We start from the raw sequence: 22210 nt of genomic DNA on the forward strand, positions 1-22210 counted from the left end.
CAAAAAGCAATTCTAATGAATTGGTCTGGAAAGTGACAGTTCTCAAAGATGGATTTTCTTCCCCTCAGGGCAAGCCCAATCATTTTTAGGGATGTGGTAATATTTTCCAAGTAGCTTTAACTTTGAGTTGTCATTGAGCCACATACTATATATATATATAGCAGGGTGAGAGCAGAAAGGGGAGAAAAAGAGATTGTAAAATGAAGAGAAAAGGATTCTAAAATTTTGAAATAGCCACTGATCACTGAATAAGATGTGAGCTTCAGATCCTTGAGTTGATTGGTGTAGGAATAAAAACGTTACCAGTGAATACCATTTATTTTGGGGTGTATTTAAATCATCCTCCTTCATTAATAATGAACAATAACACCCAGATTAACTGAATGCAATCAGAGTCTTTTCTATACTCTCTATTTTATTAATGAGGAAAAGCACAGTTATTTGAGCCTATGTTGGCAAAATATGAAAATCAAAACCTCCTTCCAGGTTGTCAGGACATAGGTGAGCTAAACCCTTAACCTTTGTCACCTCTGTAGTGTCTTGAGTCCTGACTGGGTGGTTCAGGTTGATGACTGAGGCATTGTAGTCATCTCTGTCCTGCAAGATTAATTTGTGCACCATTCCTGGCTGAAGGGAAATAGTACAACTTAGAAATACAGTAGTTGATACACAATTTTTTTAAAGCTCTTAGTAAACCAAAAAAAAAAGGGGGGGGTTAGCCAGAACATACATTTTGGGGGGCCTTTTTTTGTCTTTTGTATATCCGGAATGATAATTGAACATTTACTGTCAAAGGAAAAAGTCATGATGATAAGTATTCATGTGATTATACTATTGCAGACTTCTGTGGTATTCCATTGCTTTTTATATTGCATATTTTGGATAACATACACACAGGAAAGATTTTCTGAAAATGATGTCAAGTTATGGTCAGAGGACAAAATTATTGCCTCAGTTTTGCCTGGTGGCAGCTGGTTATTTTGATATTTATAATTTTCCCATTGTTTTCACCTGAAAAGCACACGGTTTACTTACAGCCTTGATTGTGGGTAGGGAATTATTTCTTAACTGTGAAAGAAAAGTGAGCCAGTTTTTGTAAATTTATATTTGTACACAGTCAGGCAAATACGAGATTTACTTTTGATGCCTGCATAAAATGTTAGAATGGCACATAAGGTAATCCTATTAAAAATTATATATCCACGCATTTATGTTTGCACTTGATAGAGCTGGTTTGGGGACTTCACACTGACATGAAGGAACAGTTTGTAAAGGCAAGGCATGGTGGTTGCTCACTGGCCTTACCTTTAGTCTCCACAAAAGGCTATAACCTGAGCATGCCTTGAATTTATTTATCAGTCTGTTCCGGCTAGTTTACTTCCTTTCAGATTATGTTTGTATTTCCCATTGGTACTCCTATTGGGATAAAGGATTCTGTAAATGTATTACTTATTACAGTAATTTTAAAAATTGACTCTAAAATTATTTTTTTAAGGTATATTCCTTTATTCTGTCCATTTTTTCCTGTCATAGTTTTTAGAGTGATCCTATCTCAGCCTTTGTATGCAGAATGAAGTGCCCCAGTTCCAAAGTGTGCAAATATTTGTCCCCTTCTGCATTCTTTTCTTGCCCTTCAGGGTCAGCCAAATCTGTATTCAGTATTTCAGCTTATCACATACTTTCATTTTTAGTTCCTCGAAGATTCTACTTCAGTATAAACATCTAGCCTCCCTTTTTTAAAAAAAAAATTAACTTCCTAGTCAGTTATCTTGTGGCTCCTTGTTTTGTGTGGCTTTTCTTTGTATCTTGAAAAAATCATATAAATGGAATGTGTCTGCTAAAATAGTAAACTTGAATAAAGGAGTAAAGGGGATGTGATTTATCTTGTTTTAAAATTTTGTTTCGGTTAAAATGGAAAATGTGGGATCCTAGCTGTGTGGTGGTTTTTTTGTTGTTTGTTTATTTGCTTTTTTTTAAGAACATGTATTACAATAAACTTTCACTCTCTCCTGCTGGGTAAACCATGTAGTGTTTTCTGTTTGCAATGACTTCACTTTTCTCACTTTGTGTGAAAGTGGGACATACTCCCTGAATGGTTATCCATTGAAAGGATGTAACTGATGTGGAGGTTGATACCGGGCCTCAGCAGAAAGCCAGGGCAGCTATAGATGGTCTGTGATCACTCAGGGCAGATAATTGATAATCTAGAGATCCCTTTAGAAACATTTCTGGGCCAAAGCAGTTAATTTTTGTTAGGAGGATCTCAAACTAGAGTTATAAGTGGGATTTTTTTAACCTAATTTTCTTGGGGATCTTTTGCCATATTTTGGATGGGGTGACCACACAGTGACTTTACAGGTAGAGACAATTTGAATTGTTAAGTTGTTAATCACCGAAAAAGCTATAGAATATGCAAGAATCCATTAAAACGGTAAAATTTTTTTTAACTACAGACCAGCATTTCTTTCTAGGTACTTTTAATGCTTCTAACTTACTAATATTTGGGAAAAGTGACTTATTAAATTTAAGGATATATTCAACTCTGAATTAATACTAATATTTCTGTTTCTTTTCCCATTCACTTCGAATCAGAAGAAGCCCATTCACACAGAAGACCCATTTAATGATGAGCTTCAAGAGAGGCAAGAAGTGGAAATGTTGGCTAAGAAGTTTGAAATGAAATATGTAAGTATAATACAGTGTTCACTTAGGTAATTTTATCCCATTGGCCTATTTTCTTTCCGTGATTGGTTGAGAGGGCTTACAGTGTCCATTGAGCACCTTACTTTATCTGTTCTCACAAACTGGATCCAAATACAGTAAGTGGTTATAGGTTTGTGATGGTTATAATAGCAGCCATCATTATTTTATTCTTTCTAGAGTCAGGCAGTTTGCTTAGCATATATTATCTTCAGTCCTTATAACTACAAGGTAAGCACTGTTGACCAAGGTTAAGGAACTGATCCAAGGTCACACAGTGTCAAGAGCTAGGCTGCATATTCAGGTCTGTCCAGCTCTAATCCTCTGCCCTTCCCACTGCCATTGAGAATGCTAGTTCAGTGTCCTTGGTGTAGTAGTTCTCAACCCTTCCTGCCCCTTAAGAGTTAAGAGAGTGAATGTGTGTATTTCTAAGGCCCTGGTGATCAGAATTAGTCAGAAACAGCCTGAAATTTCTTTGAAAGTGTTTTGTTTACTTTAAAATTGATGTACTTTTAATATTCTGTGCCACAGTAGATTGGTGCTTTCTTTGTTTATTTTTTGGAACGTAGCTTTTCTTTCTTTCTTTCTTTTTTTTTTTTTGTATTAGTGAAAGTTCTACTTCAAATGGAAGCTAAGCAAATTAAAAATCAATAGTTTTTAAAAATCAAGGATTAAAAACAAATGCAACATACAAAGAGAACTTTATTTTTTTAAGGCTGCATAAGTATCCCATTGTATGGGCATATCACAATTTATTTAACCAGTCCCCAAATAATTTAGATTGTTTCCAAAAATTTGCTATTGTAAATAGTATTATAGTAAATTATTAGTAGCATGGCATTAAATCTTGCTGGAGAGTCCTTGGATAGTACTTGACACAGAAAACTCAGTGTTCTCAAATTGGTTGATGTGTGAAATTGAGTTCCGAATAATTAACGTGTATCCATGCACTGCCATGTGCAGGGGTTAAAATATTACTCTTGTTCTAATCCAAATTAAGGGGCTGTATTTCTTCTCTAGGCTTTTATTTTAGCTACTCATTCTCTTATTTCCATTCTCATTTAAGATTTAAAATGCCTTTCCTCATGAAGGGTTTATGTGCGTAAACCTGAAAGCATGCCGTGAATATTATGAGTATAAAATATACATATTATAAAAAATTATGTGGGAACTTTTAAGAAAATCATTAGGCTGAGAAAGACCTGGCAGAGGTACCACATCCAGCCCTGGGTTGTCCGGGAAGATCCCTCTCAAACAACAAAGGCTCATATTGCCACTCGGGCGGGGATTCGAGTGTCTGTGTGTGTATTTCTGCATATGCTATGTATACACATCTGTGGATAGTCCTATTTTTAAGTAAAAGAGCTTTTAAATACTGTGAGTAAAATCTTAACAATATGTTACCCCACCAAAATTAGATTTTGTTTTTCTCATTTTAATTTTTCTATTGAGAAAGAGGACTTAATTCTTCAAGGCTTATGAAACACAAAACTCATATCCCTTCGTGTTACTTTTGTTTCCTTCCTGTTATAATTTAGATGTCTCTGTCATCATTTCTGAAAATTGCTGAAGGTTGCTTCTAGCCCTTTGTTTTTTGGAATGAGAGACGCAATTATTTGTTAAATTTTGTGTATAAACAATAAAATACTTCAGCATTTGCACAGGATACACAAAAGGGCAAAACAGTTGCCCTCTCCTGGAAAAACTTTCAGAATAATTGGTAAGACAAGAGATGTGTGTATAACATACACATGCAGTGTCAAGCAGTTTCTATAGAAATGATGACTCTTCATTAGGGATTTGAAAGTGAAGGAAGGGCCATTTCTGTTCTTGAAATCAGAGTGCATTTTGGAGACTTTGGTACTGTAATTAAATGGATACTTACCACCCCCTGGGAACCACATTTCTCTGTAATTCCTGAAATAGCTTTTCTACCCTTTGGAGGATAGTGGTGGATGAGAAGCAGTGTATTGTAGTGGAAGGAGCAGAGGACTTAGGAGCTAACACAACTGGGCTCTGATCCTGTCTTTTCCATATCAACTCAGGTGACCTTAGTGAGGACTCGGAGCTTTTTTATGCATTGGTACCTGTGAGAGGCAGTAAGATCTGCCTAGCCAACCTTGCAGCACAAGGGTTTTATCAACATCAGATAAAAAAATAGAACATTAGTATTTGAAATATTGAAAGGGCTCTCTAACTGTGAGGTACTATTTTATCACTGAAACACATCACTCTTTTGGAGAACTGCTCTTACTCTGTACATGTCATGAGTTATTTTTTTAAAGATTTTATTTATTTATTTTTAGAGAGAGGAAGGGAAGGAGAAAGAAAGGGAGAGAACCATCAATGTGTGAGAGATACGTGGTTACCTCTCACAAGCCCCCAACTGGGGGCCTGGCCCACAAAGCAGGCATGTGCCCTGACTGAGAATCAAACTGGCAACCATTTGGTTCCCAGACTGGTGCTCAAGCCACTGAGCCACACCAGCCAGGGCTTTTTTTTAACATCTGTGGGATTTTAGCCTCTATTAAGTGAATACCCCACTGATTTTGATCTTTTGGTTCAGGTATTCTCTTCCAAATGGCCTTTATCTTTGGCCCTTCAGTCACTTTTAACTGATTCTTCTTAACTATTGTGGTCTTCTTAAAGACTACAGCAAATTATTTAGAACCTTTTAAGAATATCATCAGGGCAGAAACGACCTGGGAAAAGATAGTGTCCAGTGTAGGCTCTCACAAAAGATCTCTCTGAAACTACAAACGAAGGTCTTTATTGACCCGTAATTCACTGTCCTGTAGTTCAGGGGTAGCACATTCAGATGTCCCCAGGAGTTTTGCTGCTGTGTCGGGGAAGCAGGCCAGGTAGACAGAGTGTGGGCGGCTGTCCCAGACAGCAGGGAGCGCAAGCCCACTCCGTGGAGTGCCAGCGGCTACTCAGCGCCATCCCCTGGTGACTTCGCAGGGACTTGGGCTTGGGTTCCTCTAACGTCTCTTTTCTTATTTTATTTTGTTTTTTAGTTTTTAACCTTTTTATTGATTTTTATTGGGGTGACATCAATTAATTGTGTAGATTTTAGGTGTACGGTTCTACAATATATAATCTGTCTGTTGTACTGTGTATTTACTGACCCAGGTCAAGTCTCCTTAACATCTCTTCCTTTTAAATGTTTGTTTTTAATGAGAACACCTAGTGGGCTAAATGAAATGCATCTGTGGGCCACATTTTCAAGGTTTCACATGAAACCTCGGTGACTTGCTTTTCAATTTTTTTCTGATATATTTAACTCATCATTACATCTACTTTTACATTTTGCCCGGTCCCTGCTGAGAGCAGAGTGGTTGGTGGTGTACGTGGGAGGGTACGCCATTTCAATTGTGGAGGGAAACGTGTTTTTAAGAAGTTTCAAAGTACTGAGCAAGTTACATTCAACTGGGGTTTTCCAGATTTGGGCAGAGATAGTGGGTGTTGATAATGATGAATTCTGTGGTTGATGGAAGGCCAGAGTGGCAAGTTTATGGGCTTTTTGTGGTCTTCGGCATGTGTAGCTGATGCTTGTGCTGGAGAGGACTCGCATGAAGTGGAGTAGGTGGCCACGTGAGGGAGAAGGGAAGGGTGGCCTAGAGTACACGATGTGTCCTTTCTCCTGAAGTGGTTGCTCTGGGTAGAAGGGTTCAGGCAGATTTGGTAGCTGAAAAGCAGTGGTAACAGAAATCACGGGGAATGTAAACCTGTAGGAGCACCCTGTATTGAATGGTCTCTGGTTTTCTTTCCCTCTTGTCCTACTTTTACTGCTTATGCCCTATTTCCTGTTGTCTTGCTCCTTCGGTGATACGACAGTGTATATTCAACATCAGCTGCTAGATATTTTTTGGGGGGAAGGGGCATTATGACGTAACATTTACTAAATTGGTTGTTAAATATAAATCCTATTAAATACCTAAGTCCAAGTTTTGGCTTTGCTGTTCCTCTATTAAGAGGAAAGCAGGATACAGTTTAAGTAGGCTCCCTGCCTTTTCTTATTCTTAGATTTTTTTTATAATTGCTTTCTTTAAAAAAAATTTTTTATCTATTTATTTTATAGAAGGGAAGGGAGGGAGACCAGAGGGAGAGGAACATAAATGTGAGGTTGCCTCGAGTGCACCCCCTACTGGGGACCTGGCCCGCAACCCAGGCATGTGCCCTGATTGGGAATGGAACCAGCGATCCTATGGTTAGTAGGCCAGCACTCAGTACACTGAGCCACACCAGCCAGGGCCCTTATTCCTAGCTTTAAGGTTCCAAATATTTAGGCTAAATATCTTAATTTCCAATTTAGTTTTTAGATGTTTTCTAGGTTGAGGGTATTTTTTCTGAGGTCATACATACTCTAGAACAGGGAATGAGGTTGGGTTTGATGGGTATAGATTTGTTCCCCTAAGCCTTATAGGTCAGATGGTTGTAAGATTTTAGAGGGTTTTCTTTTTTCTCTGTTAACCCAGCCATCTGGGTCAAAGATCATGCTATCCTAGAATTAGATAGAAATTCAGTAATAAATGAAAGCACTTAGCATGGTACTTTGTACCTGGCAGGGGCTCAGTTAAAACTGATTCAATCGGGATGACCTTGTACCTGGCAGGGGCTCAGTTAAAACTGATTCAGTCGGGATGACCCGCTGAATAGGAAGACATGTGTTGTGCCAGGCATTTTTTAGCATTCATGAAATCACACTATGACTTTAAAATCTACTTACTGTACAGTGTAGACTTTGAATACCACCTTTGATACTTAATTCAGTGTGATTTTTGGACTCTCAGAGCCTGGTCGCTTCATATTTATTTTAAAGGAAAGGATAATGGTATTTGATGGTATGAAACTAAGTTCTGAGCAGTCTTATAAGTAAAACAGTTGATCGAATGGAATTAACATTGTTTTTACTCAAAAACAAAGTATATTCAGAAAAAGTCTTTATTTTCTTTCAGTGTGGCTTTTTAAACTGATTTTGTCCAGATAGGTTTTAAAGAATGGCAGTATCTTAGAATGACTTTATTATTTCCCATGAGTGACTTCATGGTAAGTACTACTTAATTGAGTGGAAAGGATTTATATTTTTATACTTAAGCTAATTATGGACTGCTTAAAAAGTGTCCTCAAATACGGGACTAGCACAAGTGGACGTTAAAAAGCGTTTATGTCATCCTCCTGGGAGTTCTAAGAATTCCGTCAGTTATTCATGTTGTTAGTTGATCATCTACACTTGCTGAGAGGTTACAGCTTTTGGGGGAACTCCTTGGCTCATTTTCCTGTTTTGGCCTTAATGTTGTGTCTGGTCACTAAGGATCAACTTGGTAGTGGTTTGGGCAAACTTGTTACCACCACCACAAAATAAATTCCACTTATAAAGCACAAGTAACCATGTATTTCGTTTCGATAGACCAACAACAGTATCATATTACATATACAGAAAAAACATAAAATAACATTTTGAAATAAACTGATGGGGGTTGTTAAAGCAAGGAGGAATTCTCAACTTGAATAATAGTTTCTGTATTGCAGTTACTGATCGTAATCACTTGCCATGACATGCCCTTTGAATTCCTTGGCCTCTTTGAGCTGAATAACTCTTCACCTTCATTAAATCCCTTAGGAACAAATGAGAATCAGCAGTTTTTAGGGTATTTAGGGGAGAGCCCTGTCTCCATAAGTGGTGATTATGGAAATCTAGGTTTACTATTTCTGTGCTGTGAAATCAGCTCTTGGCTGTCTTTCCTCTGACTTAAATCTCTACGCTTTCCTATCGGCGGGTTAGGAACATCAGCCAGGGTGGAGAAAGGTGAGGTGTGACAGGACTGGGACAGGTAGGGAAGCTTTGTGACCAGGGGCTCTTTTCTTCTCAATGATAAGACTGGAGTCTTAGCACTTAGTGTCCTGCTTGCCCTGTCTCCCACAGGTCATCAATGAGTGTTTGTTATTAGTTAGATTTCTTCCTGCCCCTGAGGCGAGAGGTGGTCCTGTACCAAGAGTATCTTGTTTATTTTATGTTTTCCAGCTTAACATTTATAGTGTGACCAGACTTCATTGGCTTGAAACACTGAATATCAAGTTAAGCAGGTACTAATGACTCAGTAATTTTCTTCTGAGTCATAGTCCTAGGGGAATAGGTTTAAAGGGGTTTCTGGATTTTAGATGTAGCAAAGGATTTTAGATGTAGCAAAAATTCAAGTTCTTTTTTTTAATTTGGAAAATACATTTTATGCTTTTATAAGATGTACTTACTGTGTAAACTTAACATCAACCACAGAGATCCAAAGACTTTATCAAGGCTGTAATTCTGCTGCAAGGAGTATTTCTTGCTAAGGATGCTGAAAAAGAGTACTTCAGAATAAGCCTACTAGGGAAACACTGTAAAATAATCCTTTGCCAATCTAGTTTGAGTTCCTAAAGGTGAAATTTTAATACTTGTGAATTAACTGGTTTGTGCTTTTTGGCAACTGTCAGAAGTTTGGTTCCACTTTATACCATTTGCATGTCACTGACTTTTTGCATGGTTGGGGAACTAGAGGACTGAGGTTGGACAATATAGGAGGGGAGGGACGGAAGGCAGGGTCAGGGAAATGTCCCAGGTAAGGCCGGAGGTGAGAAAAAGTAAACTGAGGCCAGAAAACTGGTGGCCTCTGTGACGAAGGAAGTCACTGGGTGTGCCTGACAGTAAGTGCTTTGGCAGAAAGCCATTACCATACAAAACCGAAGACTGCACAGCCCTGCTGTTGGAGAGCCATCTGAGAAGGCCGCTCGGTGGGCGTGGGTGTGTCCAGAGCCCTCTTCCCACAGTGGGATGGGAGTCACTAACTGAATGCTGCTGAACGCCCAGTGGACCGGACCTACGAAAATAAAATATCTTGAATGGGTAATACATGCACTTAATAAAAATTGAAAAGATACAAAAGGTAATATGATGAAAAACACATCTGCCTGCCTGCCTCCCAGCTAACTGGTTTTCCCCCAGAGGCAATCATTCAAGTTTGAGTTTTTTGTCCTGTAGACCTTTGTGTATGTAAACACTCACAAATGTCAAAGATTTTGTTCACTGTGAAGAATGTGTAAATACAGGTAAGAAAGGAGAAGAAAATAAAAATCCCCTAATTGTCTCTAAGCCCCCGGCCAGGCAAAACCACTGTTAATAGTCAGATCCCTGTCCTTTCAGAGCCTTTAATAACGTGTTGCTTACGTATACATGCTCTTGCACTGAAAGTTTGTAAGCACCGAGTAATCGCCCAAGTAATACAGGAGTACAGCTCTGTTACCAGAAACAAATTAGAGTATTCAGCCTGAGTTTGCCTTTCCCACTGTCTCTGGTTACATCCTTTGTCCATTGGTGATAACCATAGTTATTATCTGCTTGTTATGATTCTTTGAGCAATTTGTGTGTGTGTTTCATAAATGAGTTCCCACTGTTGTGTGATAGTTGAAAAAGCAGTATCTTGTTATTCTGATGTAGGCACCAGTATTAACAATTAGGTTGAACACTTTCAGATGATTAGAGGACTTTAATATCCCCTTTTCTGTGAATAGTCTGAACTCAGATGACATTCGGTAAACTGCTTATGTTGCCTTCTATAATATGTCCTGTTCCTTGACCACGTTGTTTTAAAATGACCGTTAACATTGAATGGATGTGTCATGGTGTATACAGTTCATACCTTTATCATTGTTACGGTACTATAATTGATGTGAGCCTGGTAAAGCTCTTAAATTTGTATGATCTTTTTTGAGAAGCACTTTCATCAGATTAATACAATATAATTAAGTAAAGCAATTTAACTTTGTTTACTATCATTGAAAAGATGCACATTTACTTTTTGGGGGGAATACTTGGTTTCTTTTATTTTTTAATTTAATTTATTTATCTTAGAAGGGAAGGGAAAGAGAGAGGGAGAGAAATATCAATGTATGGTTGCTTCTCATGTGTCCCCTGCTGGGAACTGGCCTGCAACCCAGACATGTGCCCTGACTGGGAATCGAATTGCGATCTTTTGGTTCACAGGCCCGTGCTCAGTCCACTGAGCTATACCAGCCAGGGCCACATTTACTTTTTTAATGTACTGTGTATATTAGATTATGGACTCAGAACTTTTAACAACAGCTATAGTTTCCTGTGGTGACTGCTGGTCACCTTGAAAACTTAACGTATTTTGCCGTGTATAATGTGCATCTGCTGTTTTTGTGTGCATTATACATGGGATTACTATGGCTGTGATATGTAATCATTATACCCATTTTTAATACACATCCTTATTTTTTCTTCAAAAATTTGAGCAGAAATTGCACATTATACATGGCAAAATACGGTAAATGTTCCTCAATCTGTAATTATACACAAGTCACTTGTACTTCTGCATATGTCTGATTCTGCCCGTTACAACAGAACCTATTCCATATTTTTAGTTTTCCCTAGGTAAATCTTATAGGCAGCTAGGTGTGCCTAGATAAAGAAATATGTTAGGGCAGCAGAAAAAGACCATTTTGATTTTTAAGTAGAAAGCGTCAAGGAGGAAAGATTTAAAACTTGGCTGAGTTGTGAAGGTGGAAGAATTCAGAGGATTAAGAGATTATTCTAAATGAGGGAGAAAGGAAGAAGAAAGATAAGTCATGTGTTTGGCAGGGTGAATAGATAGATTGAAGGGATCAAAGATGGAAAACTAAGAAAAACATTGGAAAGGTAGTTTGAGTCCACACGGAGAAAGCGTTTTACTAACGCTGTAGTAAGGGTTTTGGGTTTGTCTCAGAATGGGCAGGATGCTTCCAAGGCATTGGGGGCAGAGGAATGACAGGAAATGGCATTTTAGACATTAATTAGGTGATACTACGTAGGAGAAATTGAGGATAAATGAGACAGAGGAGAGGCTAATGAAGACATTCATTACATTTAAGTGAAAAACAGCAGCCAGCATGACGGCCATGGCAGGACGGAAGGAGAGCTGTCGGTGTGAATAACTACACGAACAAAAGTTTGTACAGGGCGAGTTTTGAAGTAGAAATGGTCACAGGAGGCTTTAAAAATCAGCATTATGGAAATATAATTAAAGTAGATACAGTTCATCCATTTTAAGTGTGCAGTTTGAGCCCCGACTGGTGTGGCTTAGTGGATTGAGTGCTGGCCTATGAACCAAAGGGTCACCGGTTTGATTCCCAGTCAGGGCACATGCCTGGGTTGCAGGCCAGATCCCTAGTAGGGGGTGGGTGAGAGGCAGCCACACATTGATGTTTCTCTCCTTCCCTTTCCCTCTCTTTAAAAATAAATAAAGTCTTTTTTTTTTTTTTAAGTGTGTAGTTTGGTAAGTTTTGACAAATGCCCACAGTCCTGTAACCACTACTATAATCACGATATAGGGCAATTTCATCACCCTAGAAAGTTTCCTTTTGTTTCTCTGCAGATAAACTGCTCCTGTCAGCCCTGACCTCTGGCAACTTCTGATCTCCTGTCATTATAGGTTTTGTGGATTTTTTTTTTTTTTGCCTTTTCTAGAGTTTCCTATACGTGGATTCTTACAGTCTTTTGTGTCTGGCTTCTTTCACTTAGCATAATGCTTTTGAAATTCATCCATGTGTTGCATATATCAGTAGTTCCTTTCTCTTTGTTATTGCAGTGTGACAAATGGGCATCGGCTTGTCTTCAGTTTGTGGCTGCTGTGAATGAAGGTGCTTTGGATACACACATGCAGTGGAGTATTACTTGACCATAAAAAAAGAATGAAATCTTAGTAATTGGGACAACGTGTATGGACCTAGAGTGTATTATGCTAAATGAGACAAGTCAGGCAGAGAGAGACAAATACCTTGTCATTTCACTTATATGTGGAATCTAATGAACAGAATAAATGAACTAACAAAACAGAAACAGACTCAAAGTGGCTTTATCATTTTGTACCATCCGTGTAGGATAGTTTCAGTTCCTTCCCTTTCTTGTTAACACTTGGTGTCAGCAGCCTTTATTTTTATCATCAACTTTGTAAATTTTAGTGAATAATACAGTTTTAAGGCAGGTAAATAGAATGAAGAACATGAGAATGTGAAGCAGAAGTTAATCTGTAGACAAGTGGCAGTGGGGACAGCTCGCAGGTTGGGTATTGAGTAGCAGGGGTCTGCGAGGGGAAAAATGACCCGGAGGCTCCACACCTCCTCTGATAGAACTTGGATGGTACTTGGAGTCAGACAGTCCTGAGCTTGAAGATCGGCCCTGTTACTTTCTGTGTGAGCCTAGACAAGTTAATTGTTCCAAGCTTTAGTTTTTCTCCGTTCGTGAAATGTGAAATAATGGGTCGTTGTATAGGTGGCGATGCAAAGCTAGCATTCAGTGAATGGTAACTGTAACTTGTGACTTTCCTGTAAATATCTGCTGCACGTGTTTCCTTCATAACTGGTCTCTCCCCAACTGTGTGCATTCCCCACCACTGTCGCCAGAGTGATTTTCTTAAGCACTAATCTTAACAGGTTGTTTTTCCGTTCTGACCCTTTTGGGTCCCTGTGGGTGGTTACTTCCACTTGCCCTTGTCTGAACACAAATACTTCAGGAAAGCCCTGATTAGGTCCTCTGTTTAAAAAGTTTCAGCACCACTTACATTTTTCTTTCTTCCATTTATCACAGTTGTAATTATTTTAAATTTTTTTCTCTTCTCCACAATACTATAAAATCCGTGAAGGCTGATACTTGATAGGTTCTCAGTAAATTTCTTAAGTAGATTGTGTTGTTTTAAATTGCTCGGGGATAAGACTTTGCACTTAAATTCCTTCTGATATTTAATGCGTTGCTTTCTTTTTTAAAAATGCTTTTTAAATTTATTGTTCAAGTACAGTTTTCTGTCTTTTACTCCCATATTGTGTTGCTTTCTATAGCATAAGTTAACTTACTTTTGCATGTAAACATTGATTCAAAATAAGCTGTATAATTATCATATTAAATATGGCTCTAAAAATTAGTATGTGTTCATTATGACATTAATACCTCACAGAACATTTAGGAAACGTGGAAGAGGCAAACGAAGAAAATGTGAGAATGTAGCAAAATTTCTTGGCAGATGTTTTCAGATGCTATCCAAAAGTTTTTTAATGTCCCATTTTTAAAAAGATTTTATGTATTTACTTTTTTATAAAGAGGGGAAAGGAGGAAGAGAAACATCAGTCTGTGAGAGATACATGGTTGCTTCTCACAAGCCCCCAACTGGGTACCTTGCCCACAACCCAGGCATGTGCCCTGACTGGGAATCGAACTGGCAACCCTTTGGTTCTTGGGCCGGCACCCAGTCCACTGAGCCACACCAGCCAGGGCCCCAGAAGAGTTTTTACTGGTATACTCACAGCAGCAGTTGGAGCAATCCTGTCTCTTCTCCATTTTGTCAGAATTTTCAAAACTTGTGATTTGATAGGTGAAATTGGTACCTTCATTCCATTAATTTGATTTATTAATTGTGCTCCGTCGAGTTGTAATGCTATCTTTTTCATGTTAAATTCTTGTATACTAGATTCAATTTCTTAATGTTACCGTATTTATGTTTATTCTTAAATTCCTGCCATATCTCATATAACTTTAACTTTAAACTCATATAACTTTAAAGACATTTAATGTGTGACAGAACTAGTCCTTTTCATTAGTTTTTGTCTCTGGGTTTTTATATTGCTCCTAGAGCTTTTTCTTTTCTCTTTTGGGGGTGAAACAGCTTCTCATGTATTTGACTGCTTGTATGTGACTTTTTCAATAAAATAATCCCTCTCCTAGAAATAGCTCTTTCCTCCCTTTGACTTCTGATTCTCACTTGGTTTTTCCCAGTGGTAGTATCTTTTATGTAAATACAGTTATCAAAACTAGAAAATTGACCTTGGCACAAAAGAGCTAACAACTACAGACCTTACTTAGATATTGGTGTTTACATGCACTCATTTTCCATTTTCTTGTATGTTTATGTGTATAATTCTATAACATTTAAAACATGATAATAGTTTGGGTTAATGGGAAAGTAGCAAAGATAATAGAGTTCCGGTATGGTCTTCACCCACTCTCCCTTAGGACATCTTGCGTTTGTGTAGTACATTTGTTACATCTGACAAACTGACTTTGGTACATTAATATTCATTAAACTTGATGCTTTCTTAAAATTTTACTAGTTTTCTCCTAATGCTCTTTTATAGTTCCTGCATACCATCCATGGTACAACGTCACACTTAGTCGTCTGATCCAGACTGTGACAGTTTTTCATATTTTCCTTGTTTTTGACAGTCTTGACAGCTGTGAGGAATACTGGTCAGTTATTTATAGAACCTCTCATAAATTGGTGTGTCTGACGTTTTCCTCGTGGTTGAGTTTGTCATGATGTTTTTCTCATTGTTAACCTAACTGGGATTGTAGGCATTTGAGAGGAAAAGCACAAAGGTAAAGTGCCATTTTTATCGCAAGGTATCGAGGGTATATACTATCAACATGACTTGTCACCACTGATGTTGACCTTGATCACCTGGCAGAAGTAATGTTGGCCAGGTTATTAACTGTAAGGTTACTTTGGCTCCTCTTTTTTCTACTGTGCTCTTTGGGGGCAAGTCCTTGAGCACGACTTACATTTAAGGTGTCAGGGACTTAAGTTCAGCCTCCTGGAGGTTGTACAGAAATTACTTCATGAACAGAAATTACTTGGGATTCTTGCAGTAGGTATATTTTAACTTTATGGAAATAGCATGGGTACTGAATCAGTCTAACGTATTTGTTCTTTGCAGGGTGGGAAACCCCGTAAACACCGGAAGGATCGGCTACAAGATTTAATTGATATAGGCTTTGGCTATGATGAGACAGATCCATTTATTGATAACTCAGAGGCTGTGAGTAATGTATCTTTAATATAGCAGTAATTCTTTGTTTGTGTGGGATAGTAGAAGTCAAGGGTAGAGTAAAGTAAGTAAAATAGTTCATTGAATGTTTTTACCAACTAACCTCCTATCGATGTAATCTAAATTGTTTCCAGTTTTATGTGCTTACAAATAATTGAGCACCTGTGTATGCTTATCTGTGTGTACTGAGTAACTGTAGGATAATTGCAGAGTGCAAATATATGTATAGGGTGAATTTTTGGCAGTGGAATTTACTGATTCAAAAGGTATTTACATTTTGAATTTTTATTGATATTCCCAAACTTGGGCCAGGTGTATTTTGAAATGACTTTCATATAAGAATCGTGATCTTGAAGATTGGAGCTGCTGGGTTAAAGTTAATCTGGCAGACATCTTTAAAATGTGCTTAATTTTTTTATATTGATGCCAAGACTTAACTACAGTGGTGGTAATTCAACCCTAGCCTTTATCACCAGCCTGTTTTGATCAAGCCCTATGGCTTTCCCCCTGGAATCCTCTTTCTCTTATAAAAGGAAGAGGAACTGAAGGGAAAGGAAAGTGAGATAGAGTAGAATTTACAGACTGTGGCCATCCACTGATCACACAGCAAACGGAGGGCATGCCGTGTTTCTGTAGGTTAGGTCCTTACGGTCTTCTCAATCTGCCAGCATAGTCTAAATGCTGAGGTCACGTCCTTCTCTTCCGAGTGCAGTGATTACGTAGGATGTAGGGACAGCGACACTAAGGTGATTATTATGCTCCCCGCACATTAATTTGTCTCTTTCCTGTTACTATTATGTTCCGTTGCATAGAAGACGACAAAGCATATGATAGGGAGGACTTCGAGCAGGAGGCGTGCTGGATACCCTGCCACGCTTCTGAGTTACTTTGGTGTCCCGATGTGAAGTGGTTCACCAGACCAGGCAGTCTGGTCTGTAGAAGTAAAATACTGACAGCGCCTTTAGAGTGGAGGCTGTCAGTGAGTGAGTGTGGGCACTACAGGCCAGGAGCAGGTCTTTGAGCATCACCCACTGTTCTCTGCTACTATTGGCTTGCCCAGCAGGATTACTCTGAGGCTGAAAGAAGATAATGACATGCCGAAAAGCATAAAACATTAATATTAAAGTTAACATTATACGTAAAGTAGGTTTTGAATTCTAAATAACTCCAGAGGGAACTTAGCCATACAGAAATGGACATTTCATGTACTGAGACCTACATACACAACATTTTTTAAATTAATAAACTTAATTTAAGAGCAGTTTTAGGTTCACAGCAAAATTGAGCAGAAGGTTTATTTTCTGTCCTTATGCATGCACGGCCCGCCCCGCTATCAACATTCCCCCACCAGGGTGGTGCATTAGTTACAGTTGAGGAGCCTACAGGGACACGTCACCTGCCAAGGTCCGTAGTTTACTGTAGCGTTCACACTTGGGGTTGCACACTCCGTGGGTTTTCGTAAACATGCAATGACATGTACCCACCACAGTAGCACCCACAGAACAGTGTCACCGCCCTGTTTGTCCCTCCCCAGGTCCTGGCAACCACTAACCCTTTTACTGTCTCCATGGTTTTGTTTTTCATAAGTAGCATTTTAAATATCTTCTTTTGTCGTATACAGAGTTTTCAAAAAAACTGTTTCTCAAAGTAACTTTTGCAGGCCATAATTGGATTACATATCAATGTAGAGAGCGGCCGGCATTTTTAAAGAAGGTGAAGTCGAGTCGAACAGGGGCCGTCACAGAGAACCTCCGCCGGGTTCCGTGGTTTCTGTCGTGTGCACGCGTGTGTGCGTGTGCACTGGGTTTGGTGTGTAATGTGTTTTCCACCTGCGTTGTGGTACAGGAAATTTGAGTCACTGCTTTAATAAATAAGGATAAATTTTGTAGGTGTAAGTTGTATAAAAGTTACACAGTTACGTTATAGGACAAGGTATATCACTGTTTAATGACAGGAAATTGGACTTAAAATTCAGGTGGTTTATTAACTTGCAAAATAATGGTGTATCGTCTTTAACAGATTGTTTGGGTCTTTTTATGAGATACTTCAGATATAAAAACAATTATCCAACCAATTATCTCTGTTCTTTTCTTGATTATATTGCCAATAAGCTTTTACTATTACATTATTTGGTAGAGAGTGAGAATAATTTGGTTATGATTAATTTTCAGAATCTTGTACTATTTACTGCTATAAATACTTGAAAATAAATGATTTTCAAGATTACTTTTAGTCCCACACTTAGATACTGCCAAATTTTTAAAAGACTGAAGGTATTCTTTATTATTAATAAATAACATTATACCAGGGACGAGTAACACTCTTACTTAGGTTGTCTCTTAAATTTCACTAGAACTTTCCCCTGTTTTACAGTCCCAGAATACTCATGCTAAGTAATTCGCTCTGGGTCACAGTAGCTAGCCGTTGGCAAAGGATCTAACTAAATCCAAGCCTTCTAATTCTCAAGTTCGGTGCTCTATTGCCTCTTAACACATCCTACCTGAAAGGATAATTAAATTAGCATAGCTTGTTCTTCTGAAGAGTGCTCTGGTAGGGAAAGCTCAGCAGAACACTGCAAAAGACACTCGTTGAGCACGTCCACACTTCCCGATGACCTGGTGATGAGGGTGCTCCCGCGTGAGAAACTGCTTGGCATGGTGGATGGCGGGGGAGTCAGCCAGGACGCTGCCGTGAACCAGTAAAATCACTCTGGCAAGATTCTGGACCTCTCTGAATCTGGTTTTCACTTACAAAATGGGAAAATATTTGCCTTCGTTGCCTCCCAAGAGTGCCGGGAAGACCAAGTGAAGTAATGTTAATGGGGAAACATTGAACATGTTAAAGCCGTGAACAAGTATATGGAAGCAAAAAGTACAGGGGTGTTATCCTATCAGAATTAAACATTTTCAAAATAATGCAATAAGAGTCTTTTCACTTTTAATCCTTTACTTTTCCTATCACTCCTTTACTTGTAGGTAGAACTGGACCCTTCTGAAGATTTTACCTCTAGATTTTCATAGCAGCCCATGAAGTGGAGCAGCCAGAAAGGAGTTCATGCCCTTTTTTTCGTTTCCTTTTCTCACTTCATTTCTTACTGATTGTGTGTGATTAAACAGACATTCTTTTCTTATTTCCATTTCCATATCACTTAAAAGTTAAAATCACAACTTTTGTGCAATACTTAGCCTTAATATTCTTACAGTAACTAGTAAGTTATGTATATTTCTTACCCACAGCAAAGAATTTTCTTTAAAGATCTGACTTTCTGCCCTGGCTGGGTGGCTCAGTCGGTTGGAGCATCCTCCCATATGCTGGCAAGCTGTGGGTTGGATTCCCGGGTGGGGCAACACGGGAGGTGGCCAGTGGGCGTTTCTCCCATCACTGTTGCCCTCTCTTTGTTCCTCTCTCTCTCTCTCTCTCTCTCAAATCAATGAGCATGTCTTCGGGTGGTGATTAAAGAAGAAAAATTGACTTTCTTAAAGACTAGTTATATATAATATGAAGAACCCTTAAGTAGAGCGCTTCCTAAGAGGAAACGGGTAGCAGATACATTGTTTCTGTTAGATAAGTAGTTCCCTTTTGCTCTCCTACTATCAAAACCTTCATTTGGTTAAGGTTGACCTTCATTCAATGGTTGCATTTTGTCCATCTGCATCAAGAGAGATAAGGATGAACTTGAAAATCCAGGCTCAGAGGACATCAGCTGTAAGGATATTCCCTTCAGACCTTCAGTCAGATTTGGGCAATTGGAGCCTCTCGCTCCGAGCGCAGTGCCTGGTGCGCTCCGCCCCACTCTGTTTGCTGAAGGGGGCAGTTCTCTTTCTGCTCTGCCTGCTCGCCTGCAAAACACGTACATGCTGTTTTCCTTCTAAATGCTTAAAAAATTTTCTCCACTTAAAAGTTAGGGCTAAAACAAAATAAATAACTTTGTTATTTTTTTTCTGAAACATCTTATGTCACAGAGGGATTTCTTTTTACCTTTGTTAATTTTTTATAATCTTGTGAATAAAATTATATACTGATAGGAAATGAAATATGTTATCTGTCTGGACTTTTAGTCATCTGTTTTAACTTGTTTCAATTTCTCATCAGAATCATTGCCGTTAAGAATAGTAGCAGTGGTCCTTAAATTTTTCTCAGCAGAGAAAAATTTGAATGCGAATTTATTCTATTATTCTAAAAGTGCCTTTCTAATAAGTACTGAATGGTTAGAACTCATTTTTATTCCAGAATTAACTTTTTCCAAACTTATTTCACAAACATCCTCAATTGCTGTCAGTTTTGCAGTTAGGATTTGAGGAAGATGCTGACATGGTGATTGAGTTTCTTTGACATATTTATAGAATTAAAGATAATAAAATGTATCTGAAACTTTTTCTTTAATCTAGTATGATGAATTAGTTCCTGCTTCTCTAACAACAAAGTATGGAGGCTTTTACATCAACACGGGCACTCTCCAGTTTCGCCAAGCTTCAGATACTGAAGAAGATGATACTACAGACAACCAAAAGCACAAACCGCCCAAAGTGAGTTGATCCAAAACTGCAGCAGTAATGAGAGCACTCGGTCAATAGGAGACGCTTTTTGAATTTTTCTTGTGCTTTATGCTGTGAATATGAGGAAAAGAAGGGTGCTAACCATTGTTTACTGGATGTGTAGTTAATTACACGCTTTAAAGTGAAAGTGTGTAGTTAAAGGGACGTGATATTTACATCAAAGTAGAATTCAAGTTTTAAAATTTCTTGCTCCATATGGGGTCTAACAATCTTCTGTTTCCGGCATGCAGTTAAATTTCTAGGACATGTTAAGATTTGGTATAGAAGTGACTTTTAGTAGCCATTACTTCTCCTAAGATGTAATTCGTAAAACAAATTCTATAGAATATATACATTGTATTTGGGTAATGGAGAGAGTGTCCTAGAGAAGTGTTCTTTGAAGTGTGGTTCAAAGACATACTTGTACCAGAATCACCAAAATGTTTGTTTAAAAATACAGATTATAAGGCTGTACCCCATATAACTGAATCCAGACCAGGAATGGGAATGTTCGTGGACCCCCCAAGAATTTGCATTTTTAACAAGCAATTCTGATGCGGACTGAAGTTTGAGAAAAACACTGCCCCGGATGCTGGACGTGCCAGCATCAGAGAAGAGCATTGAGACTTTGATAAGTGATGCATTCATTTTATCATTTTGCAGATTCCCAAAATAAAAGAAGATGATATTGAGATCAAGAAGCGGAAGCGGAAAGAGGAAGGGGAAAAGGAGAAGAAGCCAAGGAAAAAAGTACCCAAACAACTGGGGTATGTGAATTCAACATAAAAGAACTAGTGCCATGGAGTGGCTAGCTCTCTTTTTAGAAAGATATCTTTATTATTAAGTAATGTAGCTTAGCAGGGTCTAATTTAATAGAATATTTATAAATATCAATGACCTATTAACTTATATTTTAATAATATTAATTAGTAATTAGAAGGTTTTATCATCTTAGAGACTCTCACTGTGTATTAGATCAGGTTTAGAAATTGGTTGATTAAGTACTTTGCTTATTACAACTTTTTACCAATAAGAACCAGTTTGAAAAGATGGGATAAGCACAGAACAAATTATTTTAATCTTTTTGCACTAAAACTAAACTTAGATGCCTGGGGATTGAGGATTGGCACTAGTCTGTGTCAAACAACTTATGGTTATTTTAATATTTAAAAAGTCATTTATTTTATATAGCTCTCCTTATCACCTGTGACTTTAGCTACTGATGTTGCCTCTGAATACCAAGTAGAACTTCTGAAAAACCTTCATCAGTCATCAGAATAAGATGTTTGTACCACGTAGTCATACCGATTGCCCCTACATCTGTGTGGCTTTTTAAAAGAACTATGTATGGTACGGAAACTGGTGAGAAGCTGGGTGTTGCTCCTGTCCTTAGCAGGGGAGGTGCGTCTGCATTTCGGGCTGTCAGTGTCCAGAAACTTCTGGGGAGGTATTTATCCCTCGTGAGTATGAGATGATAGTGACACCTGAGTCATTAAGAAATTGTTAAGACGAAACATGTATATAATGGTTGTTGGAAATATTCATTATTTTATAAGTAAGCTTCTTTGGAAATAAAAACTATATACACTGCTTTCATTGAATTGATCATTTTCTCAAGTTTGTATCCCGTTCATTCAGCAGATGCTTTCCTAAGTACCTGTTGTGCACCAGCACTGTTCTGGTTACGGATGTAAAGTGTAACAGTAGATGAAACGTGGGCCTGCCTCCAGGGTACTGAAGTGCACGCAGGAGCACGTCAGCTGTAGAATTCAGAAGAGATTTCTTAGCTAGCTGATGGCCTCACACAGCTGCTCCTGGAAAGTGAAAAATGATCAGCAGGTAGTAGCAGGTTCAGTAGGGTCTAGATGGACAACGTGGTGATGAGTGAACCTCACAGATTGATAAAGAGGATTATGTACTTCTGTATTTTTGGCAGTTTATAGCACGAGACACCTGTTTGAAGGTGTACTATGTGGGCTTCTCTGGTTGTAAGGCAGCTCTGTTCTCGGTAAAAGTACATTTTTTTTACTTGGTTAATTCTTCTGGTCAGTGCTTTGCAGATGTGCTAAAGAATGTGAACATTCTAAGAGTAGTAAGTGAAACCCAGTATGTAGTATACTTCAGTA

The 22210-nt window shown here is 38.4% G+C and overlaps 1 protein-coding gene across 3 annotated transcripts in view; it reads left to right on the top strand.

The window, feature by feature from the left end:
* UBN2 (ubinuclein 2) overlaps nucleotides 1-22210 on the top strand; it is a 65689-nt gene that overhangs the window by 2533 nt on the left and 40946 nt on the right. Inside the window, exons 2-5 of one of the 3 annotated variants that reach the window (XM_037159248.2) lie at nucleotides 2596-2685; nucleotides 15439-15540; nucleotides 19938-20075; nucleotides 20748-20851. In XM_037159248.2, coding sequence (XP_037015143.2) covers nucleotides 2596-2685; nucleotides 15439-15540; nucleotides 19938-20075; nucleotides 20748-20851 — 434 coding nt within the window. Of the gene's footprint in view, nucleotides 1-2592; nucleotides 2686-15438; nucleotides 15541-19937; nucleotides 20076-20747; nucleotides 20852-22210 lie in introns of all 3 variants that reach the window. The other 2 variants (XM_037159247.2, XM_037159249.2) reach the window with 2 other exon arrangements.

Source organism: Artibeus jamaicensis, unplaced genomic scaffold (genome assembly GCF_021234435.1).
Source record: "Artibeus jamaicensis isolate MK-2021 breed Jamaican fruit bat unplaced genomic scaffold, CSHL_Jam_final scaffold_2172, whole genome shotgun sequence".
In the NCBI taxonomy this organism is placed as follows: domain Eukaryota; kingdom Metazoa; phylum Chordata; class Mammalia; order Chiroptera; family Phyllostomidae; genus Artibeus; species Artibeus jamaicensis.